General features: G+C 45.5%; 2 protein-coding genes and 1 pseudogene across 2 annotated transcripts in view; 1 reads left to right on the forward strand and 2 right to left on the reverse strand.

The window, feature by feature from the left end:
- Nucleotides 1-1,658: 1,658 nt before the first annotated feature.
- Nucleotides 1,659-13,839, forward strand: PRDX6 (peroxiredoxin 6). Its single transcript, XM_045983482.1, has 5 exons — nt 1,659-1,863; nt 6,112-6,268; nt 10,795-10,941; nt 12,001-12,147; nt 13,516-13,839. The coding sequence occupies exons 1-5, from the start codon at nt 1,769-1,771 to the stop codon at nt 13,642-13,644; spliced, it is 675 nt and encodes a 224-aa protein (XP_045839438.1). The 5' UTR covers nt 1,659-1,768; the 3' UTR covers nt 13,645-13,839.
- Nucleotides 13,840-16,761: 2,922 nt separating this feature from the next.
- Nucleotides 16,762-26,706, reverse strand: part of SLC9C2 (solute carrier family 9 member C2 (putative)) — a 105,203-nt gene continuing 95,258 nt past the window's right edge. Inside the window, exons 24-27 of the mRNA XM_045982905.1 lie at nt 21,637-21,822; nt 20,248-20,329; nt 18,321-18,376; nt 16,762-16,803 (exon numbers count right to left, since the gene is read on the reverse strand). Of these exons, the coding sequence (XP_045838861.1) occupies nt 16,762-16,803; nt 18,321-18,376; nt 20,248-20,329; nt 21,637-21,822 (366 nt within the window). The remainder of the gene's footprint in view (nt 16,804-18,320; nt 18,377-20,247; nt 20,330-21,636; nt 21,823-26,706) is intronic.
- Nucleotides 22,034-25,177, reverse strand: LOC123928185 (annotated as a pseudogene).

A 26,706-nucleotide genomic window follows, 5' to 3' on the forward strand; every position in this document is an offset into this window, starting at 1 on the left:
ATCTTACTGTAAATCCTCGTTCAGGGGAGAACGGAGTAAATACGGTATGGTTAGCGTGTACACACACACCCCACAAACAGCACTATGATGAAAACTGAAATCACAGTATGTGAGTTACTTAGCACTGCCATGTGCCTTCCTTAAGCCTAAGGAGCTCTACGCAGAGGATTTTCCCACTTCTGAACTCCAACCATTTAGCACCCTCCCCCATCAGCATTTACTCTACATTTTTATCCCAACTGCATGTACATCTGCCTTCCCTGTAAGAGCAGGGACTGTAGCTCTTGACTGCATCACCAGGCCTGGAACAGCGCCTTACACACAGTTGGCTAAGTATGATGTATTGCATAAGCCATTATCATCACCCAAATAGCTACTATTGCCAGAGCACTTACTAGGGGCTAAGTAGTTTACCTACATTATCCTAGAGGCAGACCAGACCATCCCATCCAAAGCAGCTCCCAGTCACCCTCTAGCATGGAAACTTATTTTATTTCCCTAAGTAGGATTTACTGCTATCTAATATACTCTTGTTTAATTATGTCTCCCCAACTAGATACAAAGATCCAAGAGAAGGCCATTTTGTCCCCCTCATGCTTGGCACGTAGAGAGCAAATAAGTGTATCTAAACTTCCCACTTCCTTGGGTGGCAGAGTTGATTTGCACACAGATCGCAGTAAGTATGCTTTAAAATGTATATGTGCTGTATGCTAACATTAAAAAAAATAAATTTAAAAAATAAAATAAAATGTATATGCAGATTTCAGGGGCACCTGTGTGGCTCGGTCCAGTGAGCAAATAACTCCTGGTTTCCACTGAGGTCATGATTTCATGGGTTGTGGGGACAGAGCTCCTCATGGGGGGTGGGGGGTGGGGGGGGTGGTTCTTACTCAGCGGGGAGTCCGCTTCAGATTCCTTCTCCCTCTGCCCCTCCCCCCTCTCTCTAATAAATCTTTTTAAAAATGTATATCTAGATTTCAGGATAATTGCGTTGAATATTTTATGGTTCACAATACTGGGAGAGAGGAGTGATATAAAAGTTTGGTCACTTTCCCTCAAGCAGCGACTGATGACATAGGTGCTGGAATTTTTGCTGCAATATGAAAGCCACTTCCTCTGACATAAGGTTCACTGCCAAGTGTGGCTGTTGCCACATCCTCTGGTAAAGAGTTCATGATGGCTAGGTTGGTTGGGGCGGTCAGGATTCCAGAAGCTCACACTTAAAAAGGGGTAAGTGGAGTGGTCAGATGACCAAGCGTGTGTACAGGAGGATCTCCGCGGGTTCGCTGCCTTGGGGTTCCCTTTCTACTGCGTTCCGCTGCTTCCTTTCACCTTCAGACCCCAGACGCACTGCAGGACCAAACCTTGCTCACCCCCAAGCCTCCAGGGGGCGAGGTCACCGAATCCCACGTCACGTGAGTGGAGACGCGCGCCGGTGCCAGCGGACTCCGGGAAGGTTCAGAGGCAGCTACCAGTGCCCAAAGCTCACCCACCCTTGCCCCGCCCCTCGCTCGGGCAGTGGGAACCCTCCCCCGCAAGCACACGGACCTCGGCTTGTGACCCCCAACCCTCCGCCAGGTCCCGGCCCGCCCCTAGCTCCGCCACGGCCCCGCCCATCTAGACTCCGCCTCTGACCCCGCCCACTCCGCCATCGTCCCGCCCCTCGCGGCCGCGCTTACTCTGCGGCGGACAACTACACCGCCAGAGCCGGCAAGCGGGTGGCAGTAGCTGCTGCTCGTCCTCGTCTTCCCGCGTCACCGCTGCCGCCATGCCCGGAGGTCTCCTTCTCGGGGACGAGGCTCCCAACTTCGAGGCCAATACTACCATCGGCCGCATCCGTTTCCACGACTATCTGGGAGACTCGTAAGTGGCCACCTCGTAGCCCTGCCGTCGGGTTACGCCCGACCGCGGAGGTGCCTTCCCTCTTTCTTCTCCCTTTCGTCCTCCTTCCCGCTCAGCCTCCAGCTCGCTGCCCGCCTCCTTCCCGCACCGGTTCCTGCACGTGCCTCAGGCCGAGTGGCCCCTGCCCAGCGTGGGCCGAGCGCTGCTGGGGGCCGGCCACCGGATCCGCGCCCGCTGGCGGCCCCCTCGTGGCTGAGCGAGCTCCGCGGCGGGAAAGGGGGAGGGGAACGAAATGGGGTTCCCGCAGGTCCGGGAACCCGAGGCGGATGGAGGCCTGGTTGACTGTCGCACTCAGTTTAGTAAGCGGTGCCAAGGAGCGCGGTCAGCGGTCACGTCCCAGGATTCGTGCCCAGGGTCGCACCTCCCTCCCTCCCTCCCTCCTTCCGTTCTGGAATTTGCTCCCGGGGTAAGGTGGGTGTTAAAGCCTTGGTCTGAGGACACCCGGCTGGCTGAACGTTCGGAACGGCCCAGCGCGTTATCTGAAGTCCCGCTTGCTGCAGTGGCATTTGCAGGCTTCTCGACACAAAACGTAAATTTACAACCACCAGCTGCCAAATAACTGGCTAAAAGACTTGCTTTCCAGAGCCTCCTGTAGTGACTGGACTATGATTTGATAACAGCTCTGGGAGGAACCAAGAACACTCTGTCTGTAGGTGTGTCCTTCATTCCAGAACTTGCAACACTGTGCGGGGGAGGGCTTTCTGAGGTTGCTGTGTTGGAGTGGCCTGTTTTTGCCTTCCCGCCGCCGCAGGCTCTTGGGGCGCAGCACGAGTGTGCCTCCCCGCTTTGGAGACCCTTTTGTTTTCCAGTGTGTGCCCCCCTCACCGCTTCCAGTCCCCTGCTGCCTTGCTTCCCGCACGTGGCCTTGCTGGTGGTAGCCAAATCAGGCCTGGCAGTACCATTACGACTAGGAGTAAATCGGTGTTCCCTGGTTTTATATTTTAGAGTTCCTGAATCAGCAAGCTTTCAAGTTGATTAGTTTTCACCTGAAAACATCCCAGAGATGTGTCATTATATTATGATTCGGGAGTTCCAGCAGCCCCACCACACCGGTTTTCCTTTTTTTTTTTTTAATTATTGAAGGATAATTGGCAAACAGTGTTTTACTAGTTTCCGGTGTATGACAAAATAATTAGACAATTTGGTATATTACTCTGTGCTCATCACAGTGTAGTGACCGTCTGTCACCATGCATTACGATGTTACCGACTCTGTTCCCCAAACTGTACTTTCCTCATCCATGACTTAGATGTTCTATAACTGCAAGTTTGTACCTCTTAATTCCTTTCATCTATTTCACCCATCCCCCCACCCCCTCTGGCAACCACTGGTTCTTTCTATTTATGAGTCTGTTCTTGGCTTTTTGTGTGTGTGTGGGTTTTGCACTGTGATGTTGTACGGCTTAACAATTCCTCCATGATTTGTATACTTTTTATTCACAGCGTCCAAGTATATGTGTGTATAGACAGAGGGAAGCTTATGAGATTAATTAGTAACTCGATGGGGCTATGCAGAGAACCTGGGAGAGATTGTTACATTTTAGGCCTACACATCGCCCTAAAAATTCCTTAAATCCATTGGCCAGCCTCTGATTACAGGAAAACCTAAGCATTGTGAAAGAGAGGACTAGGCTAGAAAAAAAAAATGAGAAAGGGAACATTCAGATCTTAACGATAGGAAGAGACCTCAGAAATATAGATTGTGTCCAATCTCGTAATCTAGGTATTAGTGTTCTCCCAAAAGTCCATGCGATTTTCAGGATACATGTTTCTTCCTATTCCCACCTATAGCCTTCACCCCTGTACAGCAAAAATCTTACCGGAACTCTTAGATTGTATAGGTTAAAGATAAATAATAACATAGTGTGCCAATAATTATAAATGCTGCAACTGTTACACTAACCCTACTTTTTGGGTTTCTTCTTCTTGTTGTTTATTGGCCCCTAGATCTATCTTGATTTCATTGAAAGTGGTACCTTCTCAGGGAGCCACCAGGAGGACGATGAGAAAAATACCTGCATCTATAAACAAGTAGTATTACAAGGGCTGCCTCCGATCAGGCCTGTCCCTCCCCTACCCCAAAAAGAAGTTTGAGCTCTTTATATAATTACAACAGAGGATTTTGCCTAATACAGTTTTTCTCAACTCCATTCTGGCATTATCTCAGTTCAGATGGTACTTTTTGATCCAGGTAGGTTTTTTTGGAGGGAAAAAAAAATAATTTCAAACATTACAGGTATCTGCCCTACCTCTGACTATTGGAAACAACTAAGGGCGTTGGGTGCTGCATTTGGTGAATTTTATCACTATTTTTGTATGTATGTAGTAGAAGCAGCTGCTTTACAGTACATTTTTACCAAACAAAGCGTGTTCTCCTGGTGTTTTCCGGAGGTGAGTGGGGACCCGTCCCTTATAGAATGAAACCTTTTGTCTTTTGAAAATGAGGAAGGAAATGGGATAATGTAATTGAACTACTCTTACTCTTGAGAGCACAGTAGGGAGACTTGGAGAGGAAGGCAGGCTGTAATAAGACTGTCTCGAGAGTTATCCTATTTGCAAACTGGAGTGTGCCTTCTGAGGGGGGCAGGATGTGAAGTGGCTTAAACTCAGTTCCTTAGTATGATTCAGCAAAAACCTTCTCAACACACAATGGAAAGTTGGATATCTAACACTTTACAATTTCATCTACCATGTAACAACACAGGAAGAAATGACCTTTTTACTTTAACTTTTTTTAAAAAAGATTTTATTTATTTGACAGAGACAAACAGAGAGGGAACACAAGCAGGGGGAGTGGGAGAGGGAGAAGCAGGCTTCCTGCCAAGCACGGAACAGGATATGGGACTCGATCCCAGGACCCTGGGATCATGACGGGAACCGACACTGAGCCACCCAGGTGCCTCACCTGTTTATTTTTTTCTCAACTCCTGGAGACTTTCTCTTGAGTCTCATCTGACAGTTAAGCCGATCCTTTTCTGCAGATTTTACCCATGCCTACATTATTTTCAAAAGATGTATGTCCCTCTTACTGCCCTTTATAGAGAAGTAAACCTACCGCAATCCTCCAGAATCTTAAAAATACTACCTCTTTCTTCCCAGTCTTGCCATTGGGCCGTCTGTCCTTTTTGTGAGAAGGCTTTTCCTCTCCTGAAGCCTTGGGGGAGTCCAAGTGGCAGATGTAGGTGGGAAAGAGGAGGTACCCTTGTCTCTGCTTTTGTTCTCTGTGCTTCAGGAAACTTGGCGAACTTTTGAGAGGTCAGCTTGTCATCTAGGCTACGTTAGTAATCTAGTAGTTTAGGATCCTGATTTAATGTCAGCAAGGATTGTGGAAAATCGAGTGTAAAATTTTCCTTTTCAGTCAGAGGAGGAGTTTCTATTGCAGAGGAGAGGGAAAGTGTAGTCCAAAAGTTCCTGGTGATTGTTAGCTTGAAATGTGCTTAAAATCTCTACAGAGTTTTACCTTAGCTAATGATGATTATTTAGATAGTAGGATTTACCTAAGAATCTGTAGTTGTGAAAATCTGTTGTAGTCTCTCAGCGTTCTGCCCACTTGGTCTAAAACAAGAAGAAAAAGAAACTGCAAACAGAGACAGGCAAAACTGTTTTGTCAGGGTGCAGAGATCAGGTGTCCTGTTCCGCAGGCTGGGTCAGTAAAGTCGACTTAACAAAAGTTTTTATATCCATTCACTACAAAGAAGCCAAGTGTCAACTTTAATTTTACATATAAATAGGGGATAGTAGCCTATTTATTTCGGATTACATAACCTGCTTATTATTGCAATCAGGGATTTGTTTGGATTGGGGCACATCAGGACGCCCATTGTTGAAGCTGAATGTCAGGGTCTCCATGCCTAGGAAAAAAATAGAAGTAAGTGGGCGGGGAGGTGGGGAGTTACTTCAGTAAGTTTGTTGGTATGAGTAGCACAGATTTTACGAGCTGAAAAGAGTCAGGGTGGCCCTGTAGTTCATTAAAGGAGGCAACACCCTTAAATTAGAGTCTTTTAAGACATATATCATGTGGAATTTTATATCTTTGGTTGAATTGGGCTTTAAACATGGGCTTTTCTGGAAGTAAGAAAAAACATTCCTCAACAAAAATCTAAAAGTAATTGTCCTCATAAGTGCGTTCCTTTAAAAAAGAAAGTCATTTTTGACCTAGGATTTGTGATCTTCTCCAGTTAAGTTGTGACTTCTTTTTCCTTTCTTTCAGATGGGGCATTCTCTTCTCCCACCCTCGGGATTTTACCCCCGTGTGTACCACGGAGCTTGGCAGAGCTGCAAAGCTGGCACCAGAATTTGCCAAGAAGAACGTCAAGATGATAGCCCTTTCAGTAGACAGTGTTGAAGACCATCTTGCTTGGAGCAAGGTATAGTACCAATTGGCATGTGCTTTGAAATTATAGATCAAGTTATAAATTACATAGAGTAGCTTGGTTTGGGGTTTTTTGGTTTTTTGGGTTTTTTTTTTTTTCATTTTTAATTTAAATTTACTTAACATATACTATATAAGTTTCAGAGGTAGAGTTAGTGATTCATCAGTTGCGTAGAACACCCAGTGCCCGTTATAACATGCCCTCCCTCCTTAATGCCCGTCACCTGAGTTACCCATCCCCCCACCCCCTCCCCTCCAGCAACCCCCAGTGTGTTCCCTGTAGCTAAGAGACTTTTACGGTTTGCCTCTCTCTCTGTTTTTATCTTACTTTATTTTTTCCTTCTCTTCCCCTATGTTCCTGTTTTGTTTCTTAAATTCCACTTACGAGTGAAGTCATATGGTATTTGTCTTTCTCTGACTGATGTGTTTCACTTAGCATAATATCTCCTAGTTCTATCCACATTGTTGCAAATGGTAAGATTTCATTCTTTTTGATGGCTGAGTAATAGTCCTGTGTGTGTGTGTGTGTGTGTGTGTGTGTACGTGTGCATGTACTACAAGGGTCATCTGTCAGTGGACATCTAGGCTCTTCCCATATTTTCCTTGTTGTAGACGTTGTTGCTATAAACACTGGGATGCACATGCCCCTTTATATCCTTTGGGTAAATACCCAGTAGTGCAATTACTGGGTCACAAGGTAGTCCTGTTTTAACTTCCTGAGGAATCTGTATACAGTTTCCCAGAGTGGCTGCACCAGTTTACATTCCCACCAACAGTGTAGGAGGGTTCCCCCTTCTCCGCATCCTCACCAGTGTGAGGATATTGTTTCCTGAGATGTTAATTTTTAGAGTATCTTGGTTTTTTAGGTAAAGGTACAAGTGACCTTAGATTCACTGATTTTTTTTTTTTAAGATATTATTTATTGTGGGGGGTGGGGTGAGCACCAAGAACATGGGAGAGTGAGAGGAAGAAGCAGACCCCCAGCCGAGCGCCCCATGTGGGGCTCAATCCAGAATCCTGAGATAATAACCTGAGCCATAAGCAGGTGCTTGACTGACTGAGCCGCCCAGGTGCCCCTCAAATTCACTGATAATCTGAAAGTCTGACTTAGACCACACTGTGACCTCTGCCTTTGCTAAATGCAATGCTTGGTTCTTAGCCCTGCTCTTTCTTGGCCTACTAGGAGCCTTTAACCCAGTGATCACTATATTCTGAAACATTGTCTTCTCTGGCTTCCAGACACCACACCTGTAGCTGTTCTGCTTATTCTCAGACTGAGCTCCATCTCTCAACTCCTACTAATTTATGCTGAAGTTTCTCTGGACACATTTCTTGGATGCCTTCTCTTTTTATCTACACCTTCCCCGTTGGTGAAGTCATCCACTCTGAATGCTGTGATTCCCAAATTTCCATCTCTAGTTAGACTCTGCTGGCTTCCAGACCGATACAACCCACACCAACTCAAGCCTCTCCCATGGGATGTCCCATCATCTCATACCTAGTATGTCTAACACGGGGTTTCTTTTCTTAATCCAAGGTCTTATTCATCTTAGAAAACGGACACTGTGTTTTCATAGTTGCTCAGGCCAAAAAGCCAGGCATCATCCTTAATGCCTCTGGTTTTTCCATACCCATGTTCAAGTCATCAGTAAATTCTTCTCCTCCACCTTAAAATTATCCTTAATCCTGTTTTGAAGACTCTGTACCCAGGTTGTGGCTTGCCCTCACGTCCTTCTGGTTTTGACTCATTAAAGCCTCCCATGGCCTCATTATCTAAGATTGTAACTCTGCTCCACACTCCCTAGCCCCCTCTGATTAATTTTCTCCTTAGCACTTGTCACCGTCTAAAAGAAAATGCACATCGCTGGTTTCGTTTGTTCATTTGGCCGCACCCAGCGGAGTAGAGGCTCGACCAGGCAGGCTCCCGTTCTGTGCACTGCTGAACCGTGCTTGATGCCCGGTGCGTCCTAGGTGGTTGGTCCATACGTATAGAATGCAGGAACTGAAGGAATTGCCTGCTTACAACAAAGGATGTACTTGGCCAATAAATGTGGTGATCTAGGCTTAACTGAAGAACATTCTGATGGCTTCGCCGTGATGTGCCACTGAATAATGCTGATAGGTCAGCTGGGAGGGACGGACCGCGTACCACGCACTGTGCTAAGCACTTCACTATACAACTGAATAAAAGATGTCCCGACTTAAGAGTTGGCCACCTGGGGCTGCATCCCTTGGCCATTTCATGCTCATTGATTCTCGGTGTCTGAGAGGAGAAGAACCATATGCAGGAGAAAAGAGAAGCACGTTGCTCTTTCTCCAAGTGGAATTCCTTCTCATTCCTTACTTACGGCTGTGAATAGCAGCTGCCTTTCTACAGCGATCTCCCGGGCCGTTTCTCATACGTTTCCAGGAGCAGCCCTGTAGGTATGTGGTTCGTGCCCTCGTGTTTGCCGATGAGAATACCTTTTCCTCTCACAGAGCTGGAGGGATTCGCTCAGGATTGTCCTGCTGTAAAATGATGGCAGTGGCCCGGTGGAACCTCACACTGATGCTGTTTGTGATGCTCGGTGCTAGAGGGCAGGCATTAGCCCGACTGAGGATAGAACAAAGGCTAAGTATGTGGTTCATTGATGCTCATGGATGTCACGGAATACCCATTGGGCAAGCGGCAGTGTTGACAATTGATGGTATAGTGATCGTTAAATCGAGAAATCACTGAAGGAAGAGCTTATTGCCTCTTGTATAACATCTCTTAAAGCATTGTGGCTGGTGAGCTTCTGCCTTAGAATTTTCCCAGTTGGGATTGCATTCAGTAGGAGACACATCCCAACCCTCAGAAATAGTGACCAGACCTTGACGTTCATCTAATTAAATAGGAAACTTCATAGTTCCTCTCGCACAAATCTTTATGGATCATTTTTAGGTGCGATGACTTGGTAGGGAGCCCGTGACAAGAGAAGCTAAGATAATAAAATAAAATAAATAAGATAATACAACTAAGGAACATGTCGAAATGCCTTGCTACCTCTTCTAGAGTTCATCGACATGACTCTTAACCTGTCGTGTCTACGTGGAGAAGTTAAGAGTCTGTGACTACCATGACATCCATCCCTTCACGTTCAAGGCCCCACATAATAAATAGACCTCATTCTAACTTTAAATCCTCTTTTTTGCTACTTCGTAAAACTACCCAGCGTGGGGACATTAGTATACTCAGCATTCACAGTCTGCCATGAACCTGTTACAGCCCTGCATTTGCTGCGACTTCGTAGGGGAATCATCTGAACCAGAGTAGACGTTACTTTGAAGGCAGGAACTGCGTCTTACTCATCCACACTACCGGCCCCACTTTGAGTGCCATATGGACACTTGATCAAATAACAAAGCTAGATTTTTCTTCCCCAAAGGCTTCTAGGGACTGGAAAAGTAGAAGTGAATGAGTGTAGTTAACTAGGGGAAGAGAACAGAGTAGGGAGGAGCGTACGTTACTGTCTTTCAGTTCAGACCTGAAATGCCTTGTTCTGTGTGGATGTCTCTGCCTTTTTCACCCATAAAAATTTTACCTGTTATTTGTCCTTAAAGTACATAAATTCAGTTCTGTTCTTGGGTTTACTTTGTGATCCCCCCCCCCCCCCCGCATTTCTTAATAATCTGCCTTCCAGTAGTGTTGTGTCTGGGTCAGGGTACTTAGTGGGCAGGGACCAGATCTATAGAATTATCTCTACATGTGACATTATTTCTAGAACTGATAGATTTGGGGTGCCTGGGTGGCTCAGTGGGTTAAGCCTCTGCCTTTGGCTCAGGTCATGATCTCACGGTCCTGGGATTGAGCCCCTTCAGCAGGGAGCCTGCTTCCCCCTCTCTCTCCCCACCTGTCTCTCTGCCTACTTGTGATCTCTGTCAAATAAAGAAATAAAATCTTAAAAAAAAAAACTGGGGTGCTTGGGTGGCTCAGTGGGTTAAAGCCTCTGCCTTCGGCTCAGGTCATGATTCCAGGGTCCTGGGACCGAGCCCCACATCGGGCTCTCTGCTCCGCAGGGAGCCTGCTTCCTTCTCTCTCTCTGCCTGCCTCTCTGCCTACTTGTGATCTCTGTCTGTCAAATAAATAAAATCTTAAAAAAAAAAAAAAAGAACTGATGGACTTAATGAACCTCTTATTTCAGATGGTCTTTACTTGTTGGGAATCTGGTAGTGCTCTGGATTGGGATCTAACTCTACAGTATTCAACTCCGCTGCTTGCTTTCTCGCTGCTTCAAGCAGTAACAGCATGCCAGTTTTTAAGAGGACTGGCCATGAAAAGGGTCTACAGTTAGAACCTAAGTACTGAACCACACTGTTCTTTCTGTCAGTGACTGATTGGGATAAGGGGTGTTCATTCATTCATTTTTTTACTCAAATTGCTTAGAGTAAATTACGATTGTGGTCCTCTTCCCTATCTTGCAAGATAATAGCTGTTAACTGATTGAATTCAGGAGATGTGCTTCGTTTAGATTTCTTTTTCCTCTCTCACCTGCATTTTAGGATATCAATGCTTACAATGGTCAGGAGCCCACAGAAACATTACCTTTCCCCATCATTGATGATAAGAATCGGGACCTTGCCATCCTGTTAGGCATGCTGGACCCCGCGGAGAAGGACGAAAAGGGCATGCCTGTGACAGCACGTGTGGTGAGTGTAGAAACCCACTGTGGAGTGCTCAGGACTGTCTGATGGAGCCCTTACACCAACTCCAGGAAATAGGGGAATATCTCTGATTGCAAAATAACTTTGTTAGTGGCAATCTCACTGAGCATCTGTACTGCTAATGCAAAGTAAAATTTTCAGCTAAATTTTAAAGTTGCTGAATTTGACAGTCTTTGGAAACTGCGGAAAATAAGTAGTTATCCTAAGACGTCATCTAGAAGTGGAGAATCTTTTCTCCAGCTCTCCTGACAGCCCTCTCCAAAGTGGTGGGCTATCCCCTTTCCCATAAGGCAGTTCTGGCTTAGAATTTCTATTCTGATAAGAGACTATGGACTCTGAAAAACAACCTGAGGGTTTTGAGGGGGTGGGGGTGGGAGGTTGGGGGAACCAGGTGGTGGGTAGTTGTGCAAAAACAATGAATACTGTTTTGCTGAAAAAATAAATTAATTAATTAAAGACTTCAAAAAAAAAAAAAAAGAATTTCTATTCTGTCCTTACCCACTACAGAACAAACTGAGTCCCTCATCTGCAAAACTGTACAACTACTTAAGGACGAGGATCAACTCCCATTAGTATATTTTAAGATAATCATCCTCAGTTAACATAATACCTTCCCAGGGCCTTTCTGGATTCAATTTGAGTATCAGGTGTTCTTACTGAGATAGCCAAAGCCAGTAGAATTCTAAGTTTAGAAAAATAACATGGAGGGGGCCACCTGGCTGGCTCAGTTGGTTGAGTATGTGACTCTTGATCTTGGGGTTGTGAGTTCGAGCCCCATGTTGGGTGCAGAGATTACTTTAAAAAGAATGAAAAATAAATCTTTAAAAATAAAAACCCATGGAGAATAAAGTTATCTAAACTCCAGCCACCTAGATTAACAGTTTGCTGTATCCTTCTAGATGTTCCAGGAGGGGGCGTGTAGAGAGTTTTATATATTTTTTAAACACCCTTGGACATTTCTAATGACTGATGAACTTTCAGAGAGGCTGTAATATCAAAAACACTTAAAGAATTCCTCTATTTATGCATTTGTGTGCTTTGCAGGTGTTTATTTTTGGTCCTGACAAGAAACTGAAGCTGTCCATCCTCTACCCAGCGACAACCGGCAGGAACTTTGATGAGATTCTCAGAGTAATTACCTCTCTCCAGCTAACGGCGGAAAAGAGGGTTGCCACCCCGGTTGATTGGAAGGTAAAGATGTTAAAAGGGCAGGTGCTCAGGCACCTCAGCTCAGGCTGTCGGTAAGGCTGATCTCTCAGTGGCTGTCTTCAGGGTCATTGTACCTTTTTCTGACATGCACACACACTGGCTGGACTTCTCAGGGCTGAGTTACCCATTTGCTGTGAGGCCATTGTCAGAATCTTTTGACACTGTTTGTATAAAGTGCACACTCCCTAAGTTGGCTTCCTAACTTCTAGATCATTTGATCAAGTTAATTGGTCAAAATGATGCCTTTTAAAATAAGAGAATTTAAAAACAAACAAACAAAAAAACCTTTAACCCTTCCACAAGTTAGCAAAATGATGGCAAAATATTTATAGCTGGACTTAGATTGGCCACTTCAGACATGGCTCTAAAACGCTGTGGTGTATTAATGTCACAGAGCATTTCATTTCTCTTAAGCTTCACTCGGTCTTTTAAACTCATGTGGAATTCTTGGAATCTTGTTCATAAATTTTTAATGTCCAGGATTTCTGCAAGAGGTAGGACAGGGATATCCAGATCCCAAGGGTAATTTCAAGTAGCTACATTTTTTTTTTAAATACGCTAACCTGAATACCAGGTTGTGTTTTGTTTTTCTTGACAGGCAAATCACTTAAACTCTGTATATTCATCTACCGAACATGTGTACTGAGCCCGGGCAGTGGGCACTGGGATACAGCCGCAGAGTGTAAATGGAAATGTAAATAGAAGTCCCTCCCGTCCTAGAGCTCACACTGCAGTGGGTGGAGACAAACAGGAAGCAAGTCTCCGGTGTGTTAGGTGATAATGAGTGTGGCAGAGTAATCGAGCAGAGGTGGCGAGAAGGGGAATGCAGGGATGGGGAGGCTGGTTTTATTACTGGCTGTCAAGAATGGCCTTTCTCTGAAGGGACCTTTGAGAAAGACACAAAGCAAGGGACCAAGGCACACGTATTTATGAGAGAAGAGCACTGCTGGCAGCAGGAACATCTGGGAAGCAAGCTTGGTGGGTTCGAGAAACAGAAGAAAAGCCAGCGTGCCTGGGAGAGGAGGAGCAGGAAGTGGGATGAGGAGCCGGGGATGAGAGCGGAGGCAGGAATCATTGACACAGGGCCGCAATAAGGACCTAGAATTAACCTTTTTTAAAGTGTGATGCCAAGCCATCACTGGGTTTAAAATAAGACTACTACTTGTTAACATAGGGAAATAGTTCCCTCACAAAAATGTCACCTGTGCAAACAAAATTCCTCAGAGGGGAGAGAGTAACCAATACTGAGTTCTTCTCACGAGCACCTGTAGCTACTTTTCTAAAGTCAACTCTTGCCTTGAAGCTTCCCTCTAAGATTGGATTTCACCATTTCTCAATGTCTTTGAACAGGACGGAGACAGCGTGATGGTTCTTCCAACCATCCCTGAAGATGAAGCCAAAAAAATCTTCCCTAAAGGAGTCTTCACCAAAGAGCTCCCCTCGGGCAAGAAGTACCTCCGCTACACACCCCAGCCATAGTCTCCAGCCGTGGTCTCCAGCCGTGGTCTCCGGGGAGCAGGTGCTGGAGCTGTTGGCTTAGCTCGGTGAGCCAGACGATGCCAGCTGCCAATCATGTTCTCCTGCAACTCTTCATAAAAACATCCTGGTGTGATCACAGCCAGGGTCTTTAGGTTGCTCTACTACTGGCTTATTAAATGAAAATGGCACTAAAAATTTCTCGGGATCCTTTACTCTGTGCCTTCACCAGCATTCAGCTCGGTTCGTGTATCTTAGCGCGCTTCTCCACTGACTCCTTGAAATACGGTCTATAGGAGAGGCTCGGATCTTGGCTCTCTACGGGATTTGGGATCAGTGAGGTAGTGTTGAAAAAGCCTGCTTTGCTCCACCATAGAATGACTCTCTGTTTTTCAGCTGTTCTGATCAAACCCAGAACTTGAGGTTCAGAGTCCTCTGTGATAAGCGTGCGTACAACCCCAAAACTGAGTGTACCCAGATGTCTCTTCACTGTTCAGTGTCTGGATCACAGCAGGGGCAGAGAACCTTTCAATTCTCTACTTTCTCAGGAGATAACAGAAGTGGGATAAACAGGGGAAGGATCTTTTAAGTATTTTGCTGTAAAGAAAATGTTTTCGGTAAATTTCTATCAAAAGAGGAAGGCGGCCTGCCTGCGGGGGAGGTGTACCTGGTGCCCTGTGCCTTTCATACAAAGTATTTCCGTCTGTCAGTCTGCACTTCGCTGATGGATGCCAGCAAGGGCACACCTCAGGAAGAGGACAAGATGATGGCAAATATTTTATTCTAGAACTCTTGCAGTGAGGCGGGTGGGGCTGTTTCTGACTCTTGCCTGTTGGGGATCAGCAAATAAATTTCTTTATTAAAACTGGAGCAGAGAATTCTGTCGTCACATCTTGAAGCACTAGTTTAGACTCTGTCCTGCAGGGCAGAGGTCTGCTGGCCTGAATTGGCATTGGTACTTTTCTCCAAAGGCAGGTCCATAAAATTTGATACAATGAAAGTCCAGGAGCAACTGACGAACAAGGGATTTCACAACTCTTGGCCCACTTGGCTCCTTCCTGTTGCTTGGGTTGGGTCCTGGAGTTTGTGACTTCTGCTATCTGGAGCTCTTAATTGGATTACCAGGCTTAATCTTGAGATTAATCTTGATTACTAGGCTTAATCTTGAGACTAGTCCATCTGCGCCTTTCTGGAAAGAATACTAACTACCCAGAGCTCATGGTCTCTCAGACTTTGATTAGACCGTGCTAATAGGTCGTGGGTTTGGAGGTCGTCTCTTGCCTGTAGCCCTTTATTTTTGTTGAGTTTGGTAATATGAAAGGTGATGCCTGGTGCCAGATGTTAGGTGGGTCATTAAATCTTTGGTTTCCTTGAATTCTCCACATGTAAAATTCTAGTGATACCAGGAAGGTTAAGAATGGAGTGAAAATTCCCAAGTTACCCAGTATCCTGAAAAATGCCAGTCTGAAAGACCAGAGGACTGGTTTTCCTGCTTCACCTCTTCAAGTAACATACTAATGTTTTGCCACTTAAAATTCATCGTAAGGTGATAGGTGTGGGCACCTGACAGTGCTGGCCCAGGATGAGGTCCATTCCTGACAATAAGGCAAAAACCTCATACAGAGAAGAACTCCTTGCCCTACTGAAAAAGTAGCCTGTCATTTTGTCAACCTGAGGCTCAAAGCCCCAGGCCCAACCTCGACGGAAGAGGCTGCAGCCTAGCTTCATGGTAACCACCTCAAGCAGCTGCACCCGGGCGCCCTCCCCCGCCCCCATTGCCAAACATGTTACCATAATAGAGTAAGTCACACGGATGAAGGGTACAGCAGGCATAGGGGAATATTGTCAGGGCTACTACAATAGCATCATGGGATGACAGATGGTGGCTACACTTGGCGTGAACACAGCATAGCATTTAGAGAAGCTGAATCAGTAGGTCATACTCGTATACTTGAAACTAAAGTAGCATGGCGTGTCAACATGTTTATATAATGAAAAAAGAAAAACGAAGCCTTTGTGGTTCAGTCACAGTGGCGGGGTTCCTGCATGTGCAGCCATATCCGGAACTGGCTGACGCTGGTCATCCGCACTTAAATACTGCCCGAGTATGCGAGGTGCCCAGAGGTTCTGATAGGACTGTTTCTCTCACCTTTTCTTCTATTCTTACCTCTGTTCCGGGTTTCCCTAAAGTAGAGAACCAAGTATCCTTTCAAAATCTTGTTAAAATGAAAAGGGGTAATGGATTCCAAATAATAAACAACCAGGCCATAAAACTGAACTTTATTTGACTTTTAAAAAGAAACTGAAAAGTGATACCAAACAGTATTAGGCAATGTGAAATTATTAATTTCTCCTGAACTTTGCTTTCAGTAACTAAGATGGTGGAACATAGTTCCGTTTTTCAACATTTACTAAGTCGGGGAGGAAGGGAATAACTTCTCTGGAAAATGTTAGGGAGGCACTAACAACATATCAAATTACAGGTCCCTGTGCTTTAGTCTAATACCAATACTCCTGAGAACTTTTACTTTCATAAATTGCTACAGCTCTTTGGTGTCGTTTGGTAGGCCATGAATTGTATTATGATGCTGACAAATTTCTGAACATCTCAGGTATGATGCAACTGCTTCAAATTAGAGCTTTTACAGCAGTCCATCAGTTTTGAAATAAATACAGCAGTTCACTGTTCCAGCAGCTTCTAACTAACCTAACCGGGTAATCCTTCGGCACTTGGGCCAGGTTAGCTCTGTCTTCACCCTAACTGCATATCACGTTGGCAGCATTAGTATTCTTTCCTAAAATGGGATCCACTTTCCAATGACACAAGAAACTCAAAATATTAAGACAGCGTTTCAGGAGATACATTTAAGTATTAATTGCCATCAGAAAACTTACTGAGAAGTTAAGTATTAACTGCCATCAGAAAACTTACTGAGAAGTTTCTATTTTATCATCTGGAACATTCCCTCTAAAAGATCTTCTATATTAAGGGCTTTGCAAGGTACATGTGCATCTCGAGACCATCAGACACCGTCTTGTGAAGAGTTAACTGTTAATTCAGCAAGAGTAGTTCCACAAAGGTGCGCCTCGGGAAAAATGTCAGGTGAGTTGAATTCCCAGTTAACTTTGTGACCGATGCCAGGATAACTGGAAACCTCTTTCCTAAAGAAAATGAGAATTTAAAAAAAAATAATGGACGGTGACAATGAGTTAAGTCAATTACTTGACTCCCAATTAGGTACCCATTTGTGAAAAAGGGTCCTTTTTAAGAAAGGAGTGGTTCACCCTCTTTAAGGACCTTTCTTTAAAGGAGCCATCAGTCATACATTTGGTCAGGGCAACTCTTTACCCCAACAAACACTCCATCACCCTATCACAGATGACTGTGCAGGCCCGCAATTCTATTAAAAGGGTCTTAGGGTGACTGGTTGGGCTGCAGTAGGTCACGGGACTTCTGAAACTGCACATAGATGGCACATCGTTTTCCCTTGGAAATCATATTTATTTGGGGTGACTTCACAACTGGGGGAGAGAGGGTGCTGAAGGGCCCAAAGCCCACCCCTGGCACTATTTACAGCTCCCCTGCCCACCTGTGCATTTGCCTAGCGCCCTAACACCCTGTCAGCGCCATCTTCACTCAGCCGTGGGGTTGGGCCCAAAGGAGCTGTGTTATTTGGCCCTGACAGAAACCCCTCTAGTAATTAGCCTCGCAGGTCCCCCACTCCCCAGACTCACCTCCACTCTGTCCTGGCCCCATGTGACCAGCCCTCCCCTCTCCCACTCTACACACGCTTTCCAGCACTTCTCAAGCTTTTCCAAATTGGCCCTGGTTGCTGAGGAAAGCAGGCAAAGATGTCAGGGCAAAACTTCTGTGACTCTCCTAACAAAATGGTTGGAAGTCTCCTGGTTTATCTTAAAAATTCATGCAAATTTGTCACCCTACTCCATAATACGCTTGTTTTAATATAAAACATTTCAAATAACCTAATGGTTAAATGAGTTTCCTCCCTTTAAAAGAGCATCAAGTAGAAGTGATCCTCGAGGAAGAGTCCCAGATCTGCCTGTGCTGCAAATGCCCCGGGGACCCCACCCACAGATCCTCAGGGACCCACACTCCAAAGGGAGAGGCACAGGAATTCAGATACTAATGTCTAATCTTGCTCGTGGCCTGGCCCTCCCCATCCTTAACGTGCCTGTAGGGGCACCTGGGTGGCTCAGTTAAGTGTGGGCCTTTGGCCCAGGTCATGATCCCTGGGGTCCTGCAGTCGAGCCCCACGTTGGACTTCCTGCCTGTTTCTCCCTCTCCTCCCTGCATGTGCACTCTCTCGCTACCTCTGTCACTGTCTCTGTCTCAAATAAAATCTAAAAAAAAAAAAAAAAAAAAAGTGCCCTATAGACTCCCAGGATGGGACCATTACAGGAAGGAGGTCAAGAGGGGGGAATTTGGGATGGGGGACCTGGGGCAAAAATCACATCTTTCCAATAATTCCATCATTTTAATTGTTAAATAATTCAGATGTGCTTTCTCCCAATTTTTTCGAATCAGCGACCTGCCACTAAGGGTCTCTCTTCTCACCCCCGTACCACCCATATTTTGCTACTTGGCTTCACAGCTCTTGCAGCTAGGTAGTTTACTATTCACGCTAAGAAAAATCGAATCCAAATGTCAAGTTGATTACCTCGTTTTTTCTCTTCCAATTATATTCTCTCTGGGTCATTCGAAGAGCAGTGTTGACTGAACCAGTCCAAATACATGCATCAGACAGAAAAACTAAATTAGGGGCTTAAGACTAAAGGCAGCAGAAGACTATTCCGAAACATCAATTGCTTTCTCCCAGTAGGTCTCCTCTTTCCCTCTCCCCTTTCATGTGGGGTCTTTCATGTCTTTCCTCAGGGAGGTTTGCTGTTAGGCTCCCAAGAACCCCATGCAAGGGCTGACAAACTCAAATGAGAACAGGCAGGTCACACAGAGAAGGCAGCGGGCTGTATCTAAGACAAGAGGGCAGGGTGTGGACTGTGGCCAACCGCACAGCATCTTTTCCCCCTGTGCTCAGCTCCACGTGTTGGCACATACAGGAACAAGCGCTGAGTGTTGGCATGCTTTGAGTTTTTCAAGAAAAGCTCAAAATCCAGATTTTTTCTTACATGTGAAATGTTTAAATGTTCCTACTTTGCAACTTACTTTAAAATTTGTAGACAAAGCATGTAGGTGGGTCATATCCAGTGCACTGACTGAATCCAGTCCTTGAGCCTACCATGTGTGACTTTTGCCCCAAATTCACTGGGGAATACAGAGTGATATAGGACCATCCATCTAAAAATGGTAGATTGCAGGGAGCCTAAAGGAGAGGCCTACAGGCCGAGGACCAGTGGGGACCTGTGTCCTGCTTCCTGGCAGTGCTAAGATCTCTGATTCAGCAGCCCACAGGGTGCCCCAGTGGGGCTGACACTAGGCCCTGAGCTCCAAGCCCTGCCATAGACCCCGGTGCCCCAAGAGAGCTGTGGAAGATGCAGAGTGGCAGAATGAAGCCTCCGAGGGCTGGAGTCAGGATTCTTTCGGTGTTCACCGGCTTGAAGAGAAGACCTGAAGCAGAGGGAGCTCCCCTGAATCAGATGCTGCACATGACCCCAGAACAGAGCCTAGAGAGTAAGCCGCAGCAACATCTGAGGTTGAATTTGCTTTTCTCGGGGAGAAGTGGAATTACTTTTTGAATGTCTTTCCTCCTCACAAGGGCAGAGACAGTTTGGCCTGCTTCCCATCTAGCGCTGGGCATGGAGCCCAGCACACAGTGCGGCTGCATTTTATAAGAATGCAAATGAGAAATGATACATAAAATATTAATAAAATGTCACTTTCTGCACACAATTTGAAATATGTAAACCCAACCCCCCACTCCTGGAATTAACAATTCACGAAGAATTGCATGACATCTAAGTTGGCCAATCACATGAACTGGAAATGCCAGGATGGTGCCCATTGGAGAAGCATGCTAAGGCTGACTGTTTCCAGCTGGAGCACTTGGGGAGATGACAACACGGCTTGGGAGAGCAGGGTACTGAGCATGAAATGAAAGAAGGGAACGCGTGTTCTCTAGAGCAAGGCCTTCCTACCTCATCCTCTCGATGCACTGCTTAGCACGGTGAGATGTGTCGTGGGGCACTAAAACACATTTAGTGACTGTCACTACTGAGTAACTGTCAAAGCGCCCCTTGGGCAAGACAATATTCAAAGAGCACAGGTGGGGTTCCATCTTCCCTTTGGTTGTTGGGATCACACCAGCTCTCCACACCAGGGCCCACTGTGAGAGCGTCTCTGCCCTCCCCGCTCTTGCTCTGCACTTTGTGACTCCAGCCTGCCAGGACCAGGACAGGGTACAACAGAGACGCTCCTCTCTACCAGCACAAGTGTGAAGGAAGGGATGTGAGAGAGAAAGGAGCCACCTGGTTTTCAGGGTCTGGAAGACGCTGGTAGATGGCCTCCCAGAAGCAATATGGCAGCCAGGGTGGGCCCAAGCATGGGGACTGACAACAAACCCACACAGTACCCTCAAGTCATTTTCTTAGCATTAAGGGAATGTTGCACAGTTTTCCCATCATGCCCCTTACCCATGACTTTGGAGTCGGTGTTTTTGGCAGGCTCAAACGCTTGCACAACCAGCAGCTTGCTTAAATCAGAAGTTCCCTGAACCTAAAAGGGAAAATTTGAAATCAGTTAGAAGAGCGCCCCCCCTTTTTTTTTAAGATTTTATTTATTTATTTGACAGAGACAGAGATCACAAGTAGACAGAGAGGCAGGCAGAGAGAGAGGGGGAAGCAGGCTCCCTGCTGAGTGGAGAACCCGATGTGGGGCTCCATCCCAGGACCCTGAGATCATGGCCTGAGCCAAAGGCAGTGGCTTAACCCACTGAGCCACCCAGGTGCCCCAGAAGAGCACCCTTTAATGGCGAAGCTGCCTCATTCCTAATGTTTTCAAACAACGTAAGAAATGAGCTGAAACGCAGAACTGGGCTTCCAGCCTAAGATCTTCGTCTTTCTCATTTCAGTCCCCTTCGGTGTTGTTTCAAGAAGTCTTGGACCAGAAAATTACCTTTTGCATCTGTATAGACTTCAGAAAGGAACCTTCTTCACCTTACTTGTAACCAGACCAGGCATTCCCAATTCAGAAAACAGAGGGTTCCCAAAACCCACAAGTGTATTTGTACCCTTACACTGATGTTCAAGGGCTCTGGTCCCAGCCTTCCCAGGCAGGAGGATTGCCTTCTTTTCTTAGAACTTTCGCCCTGTGTCTCTTGCCAACATCTACCCTCCAGGAAGGCATGGAGAGTACAAGTAACAATTACAACTCTCATCTCTATAGAGACCAGATACTGTCTCCCCAGATCCTCACGAGAACCTTACCAGACGGCTGCTGTTGTTGGCCTCATCGCACTAATGGGCAACGGAGGGTCAGAAGGCAGCTAGCCTTTGCTCACACACCAGTGGGCACAGAGGTCAGGCTTTTAACCCAAGTAGGCCTGACTCCAAGCCCTGGTGTCTTAAACTGAACTGTGAGCATGAGCATGGCTCCTGCTATTCCCGGCCTCGCCCCCACCCCTAGCTTCAAAGCTAAAGAGGTTTTCATTTTCTACTAGAAAAGCATTTAGATTTACCGTCATCCTCTGAATTACTAAGAGATACAAAGATAGGAAGGCTACAAAAGGGACAAATGCACCCCTGTTCCCCAGGAGGCACAGCCCCACTCCAAGCCAAAAGGCTTGGCAAGCAGAGGGCAGGTGGGTACTGGGCCCCTGAGCCCCCGGCGTCTCACTGCTGTGTCGGGCACACACTGCTTAATGGTACCAAAGCCCTGGGCATGTGTTGACTGTTTTGTTAAAGGTGCTGAGAACTGCGGGGTCCTTTCTGGTTACATTTCTTTTTAAGGTGGTCAGTTGAGTTTTCAAGTCACTTATGGAAACCATGGAAAGCAAATGACTCTTTAGAAATAACTGTCCTTACCTGCTCACAGGTTTTAGGCAAAATGCAAGGTGCAAGATATGGTACCTCTGTCTTAGTATCAATGACACTGCCATACACAATAATGACGAATTTCATGGTCACGTTATCAAGAGTCATTTCATTATAGCTGGATAAAGTCTCCACGTATGCCAGATTGAAAGCCACACACTTCTGAAAGTCCAAGTCCTATAATAAAATTACATTTTTTTTCCTATAAATCATGCAAATGACCCATGGAATCAAGAAGAAGGCACATTCACTGAGCTGTGTTCTTTGCAGGTGTCAAAAGGTATTTAGACCCTAGGACCAACAGTCAGAATATATTTAGAGTTCAGAACCATCTCAGACAAGATTATGAACTCAAGAGGTTTTCTGTCACTTCTCCTAGCAGCCCTGGTTATGGATGCACAGCCTGATTTCCAGGTTTGCCGGAGCTCTCAGTCAGCATCAGCAGGTGGTCAGCCATGCCTTGTGGATTTGGTCTTGCCTGGCAGTAAGCAAACACCCCACTGGGCAAGCGAGCAAACAGTAGCTAAAAGCCAAAACAAAACAAAGCAACACACTGAGTCCAAGTCATATTTCAAAGCTCAGAATAACAATCTTCAGAGCAGGAAGGAAGCAGTTATGTGTGGGTTGAATTGTGTCCCCCCCACCAAAAAATTTGTATGTTGATTTCTGAGCCCAGGGACATTAGAATGCGACTTTATTTGTAAATAGGGTCATTGCAGATGGCTATAGGTCACGGCCCTCAGACCTGGGAACTTAATGGGCAAAGTGAACATAACTGCTGAGAACACCAGCTCAGCTATGCATGAAAAACACAAGATAACTAAAAATACCTAAAATTTTGGAAGGAGAAAAATCTAAAAAAAAAAAAAAAAAAGCAATTTCGGTTTTTGAATGCATGTAAATTTTGAGTTTTGTGGTTTAGAAGGGTTGCAGTATAAGCTAATCAGTGGTTCTAATCCCCTTTTTTAGGGTTTCTAAAAAGTCTTAATTGGCTACTTCTTTGATGGGAAAGACTAGAAGGAAATAAGCCCAAGTGTTAAATAGAAATTCTCTATCTGCCTTCAGCTCAGGTCATGCTCTCAAGGTCCTGGGATTGAGTCCCAGGGTCAGGCTCCCTGCTCAGTGGGGAGCCTGCTTCTCTCTCCCTCTGCCCCTCCCCCCACCAGTGTGCCTGCACTTTCTCTCCTTCTCTCTCGAAGAAATAAAATCTTTTTAAAAAATGAAAGGGCATTCACCTTATTACCGCATCAAATCTGACTCCATACAGTTTTGACCTGTTGGTCCTAATTCTCTCCCCTGGAGTTTCTTACTACACTCATACTAGACATACTGAACATGTCCTACTTCTCAGGAAGAGGGGAAGCAAAGAGAAGAATCTAAATCCTTTTACCGTTCTGCTAAAATTTTTCTGAAAATTATCGCCACGTGGTGAAAGAAACATGACTTCCTTAGTACAACATGCGTTTTTTAAGACAGTGTTTTTAGAGCGGTTTTAGGTTCACAGCTAAAGTGAGAGGAAGGTACAGTGGTTTCCCGTAGATTCCATCCCCAACACACGCAGAGCCTCTCCCATCAACAGCACGGCCTCCACTCACTGCAGGTGATGAGCCTATAGTGACGCATCACAATCACCCAAAGCCCAAACTGGTTTACTCTTGGTGTTGTCAATTTTATGCATAGATGTGTAATGACACGTATCCATTATTACAGGATGACACAGAGCGGTTTCACCGTCCGAAGGTCCTCTGTGCTCCCTCTCTTCATTCCTTCTGCCCCAACCACTGATTTTTATTGTGTCCATAGTTTTGCCTTTTCCAGATGCCCTATTGTTGGAATCCTACAGTATGGAGCCTTTTCAGATTGGCTTCTTTATTTCAGAATATTCAATTAAGTATTTTTTCATGTCTTTTCATGGCTTGATAGTTCATTTTCTTTAGCCCTGAATCGTATTCCATTGTCTGGATGGGCCAGTTTATTTATCCATTCATCTACTAGAGGACATCATGGTTGGTAGTTTCTAAGTTTTGGCAATTCTGAATAAAACCACTAAAATATCTGTGCCCCAATTTTGGCATAAACATAAGTTTTCAACTTTTTTTAAAAGATTGTATTTATTTATTTATTTGAGAGAGGGAAACAGCACAAGCAGGGGAGGGGAGGGGATGAGGGAGACGCAGACTCCCCATTGCATAGATTGCCCGACCAGGGGTCAATCCCAGGACCCTGAGATCATGACCTGAATGGAAGGCAGATGCTTAACCACTTTACCGACCGAGCCACCCGGGCGCCCCAAGTTTTCAACTTCTTCGGATACATCTCAAGGATACAGATTTCTGGATTATATATGGTAAGAGTATGTTCAGTTTTCTAAGAAACCTCCAAACTTTCTAAAGTGGCTGTACCCATTCTGCATTCCTACTAGCAATGAATGAGAGTTCTGGCTGCTTTGCATCCTCACCAGCATTTGGGGTTGTCAGTGTTCCAAATGTTGGCTTTTCTAACAGGTGCGTAATGGGATCACACGTTACATTTTTCTGAGGATATGTGACTGTAGAACATGTTTATTTGCCATCTATGTATCTTTTTTTTCTCAAGATTTTATTTATTTGACAGACAGAGATCACAAGTAGGCAGAGAGGCAGGCAGAGAGAGAGGGGGAAGTAGACTCCCTGCTGAGCAGAGAGCCCAACGCAGGGCTTGATCCCAGGATCCTGGGATCATGACCTGAGCTGAAAGCAGAGGCCTTAACCCACTGGGCCACCCAGGCGCCCCTATTTGCCATCTATGTATCTTCTTTGGTGAGATGTCTGTTAAGATCTTTGGCCCTTTTTTTTTTTTTAGTTTAAATGCATTTTATTTTTAGACAATCTATATGACATGTTCTGTTTTTCTTTTTGTTTTTCTCTTAAAAACAATGCCTCTGCTCCAAATAAGTCACGGTCAAAATAAATGAAGACCTCAGGATGACATTAGTCCCATTTGTCTAAGTCCTGGCATTCTGTGGATGAAGGGCAGCAGTCAGTTATGACAAGGTGATACACCCAAAGTAACGGCCAACATTTTTTCATTTCTGAACCATCCTTGAAGAAAATCGTATTTGGGGTCACAGCAGATTCCAGTCCAGTTTTCACCAATAAAGAACTGGTCATTTATGAAACTAGCGTGGACATGCTTATTTGCTTTGTAGGCCCTGTCATAAAAGGATTTATTCTTTCTGGCTTCTCTTCAAGTTTGCCTTTGACTGATTTCAGGCAAACACTGATGTACTCCTTGTAGGCTTCTTTTGTGAGGCTGGTTTCCTGCAAGTGATGGTTCATGACAATATCAGCAACAATGGCTGTGCTTTCAGCACCTTCACCCTCCGGCCTTCAGCAGAGGCATTTCCACTGATGAGCAAGTCATCAGTGATACCCTCTGTCCTACTGGCCATCTTCTCCTCCACCTCCAGGCACAGTCTGTCCCTGATCTCCCAGATCTTGTAGATGTTGGAGAACATCTCATCATGGTTGATGAGGCTCCAGCAGATGATCATGATGATGGCTGGAGAGAGCTATCAGGGGCACCAGCTCAGTAGGAGTCAGGAGCTCTGAGAGCTCCACATAGCTGGAAGGGCACTTGGGGGTGGGGCAGGTGGAATCCTGGCCCATTTTTTTTTTTTTTAATATTTTTTTAAAGATTTTATCTATCTATTCCGACAGAGAAAGATCACAAGCAGGCAGAGAGGCAGGCAGAGAGAGAGGAGGAAGCAGGCTCCCCGCCGAGCAGAGAGCCCGATGCGGGACTCGATCCCAGGACCCTGAGATCATGACCCGAGCCGAAGGCAGCGGCCCAATCCACTGAGCCACCCAGGCGCCCCCTGGCCCATTTTTTTTAATTGGGTGGTTTGTTTTCCTATTGTTAAGTTTTAAGAGTGCTTTGTAGGGGCGCCTGGGTGGCTTAGTCAGTTAAGCAACTGCCTTCGGCTCGGGTCATGATCCCAGGGTCCTGGGATTGAGCCCCGCATCAGGCTCCCTGCTCTGCAGGGAGCCTGCTTCCCCCTCTCTCTCTGCCTGCCTCTCTGCCTACTTGTGATCTCTATCTCTCTGTCAAATAACTAAATAAAAGCTTAAAAAAAAAAAAAAAAAAAGAGAGTGCTTGGGGCGCCTGGGTGGCTCAGGGGATTAAGCCGCTACCTTCAGCTCAGGTCATGATCTCGGGGTCCTGGGATCGAGCCCCGCATCAGGCTCTCTGCTCCGCGGGGAGCCTGCTTCCCCCTCTCTCTCTGCCTGCCTCTCTGCCTACTTGTGATCTCTCTCTCTCTGTCAAGTAAATAAATAAAAATCTTTTAAAAAATAAATAAATAAATAAATAAGAGTGCTTTGTATATTTTGGGTAACAGTCCTTTATCAGATGTCTTTTGCAAATATAGTCTCCTACTCTGTGACTTGTTTCCTCATTCTCTTGAGACATGCTAATTTTTTAACCCAACATTCATATCCGGTCTCTCAATGCAAAAATATTGTTGAACTCCAGGTCTGTTACCTCCCCAGTTCCTAACTTATAATAGGGGCTCGAATAATTATTAAATAGGATGTAAATATGGATGGCAAATTATGCCAGCCTAAGAACAGACTTGAGCTACTATTTTTTTAGAAAGTTCATAAAAGAGTTTCAGTCACCCCAATTAAGATTTTGAAAAGGCACAAGCTTTATATTAACATAGGTAGAGTAGACTATAATAAACATGTCCCCAGTCAGTCCTCACTCAGGTCGTGGGAACAGCCCAAAGCACCCCCGACACACACACAAAGAGGAAACTCAGTTGGCATCTACCTGGGCCTACACCAAAATCCTGGGGATTTTGAGCTTGAAAGCAAAAGTCATTATGTTACTGTGTATTAGTGAAAAGGGATCTTTATTTCCTTTGGAAACCTGCTATTCCTCTTGTATTTCCTATTGACAAAATTTAGACACAGTGGTCCTCATCACTGGATACACATTAAAAACTTCCAGGGGGGTCCTGGGAGCACCCAGGTGGCTCAGTTGGTTAAGCAGCTGCCTTTGGCTCAGGTCATGATCCTG

This window comes from Meles meles, chromosome 17 (assembly GCF_922984935.1).
Source record: "Meles meles chromosome 17, mMelMel3.1 paternal haplotype, whole genome shotgun sequence".
Lineage (NCBI taxonomy): Eukaryota > Metazoa > Chordata > Mammalia > Carnivora > Mustelidae > Meles > Meles meles.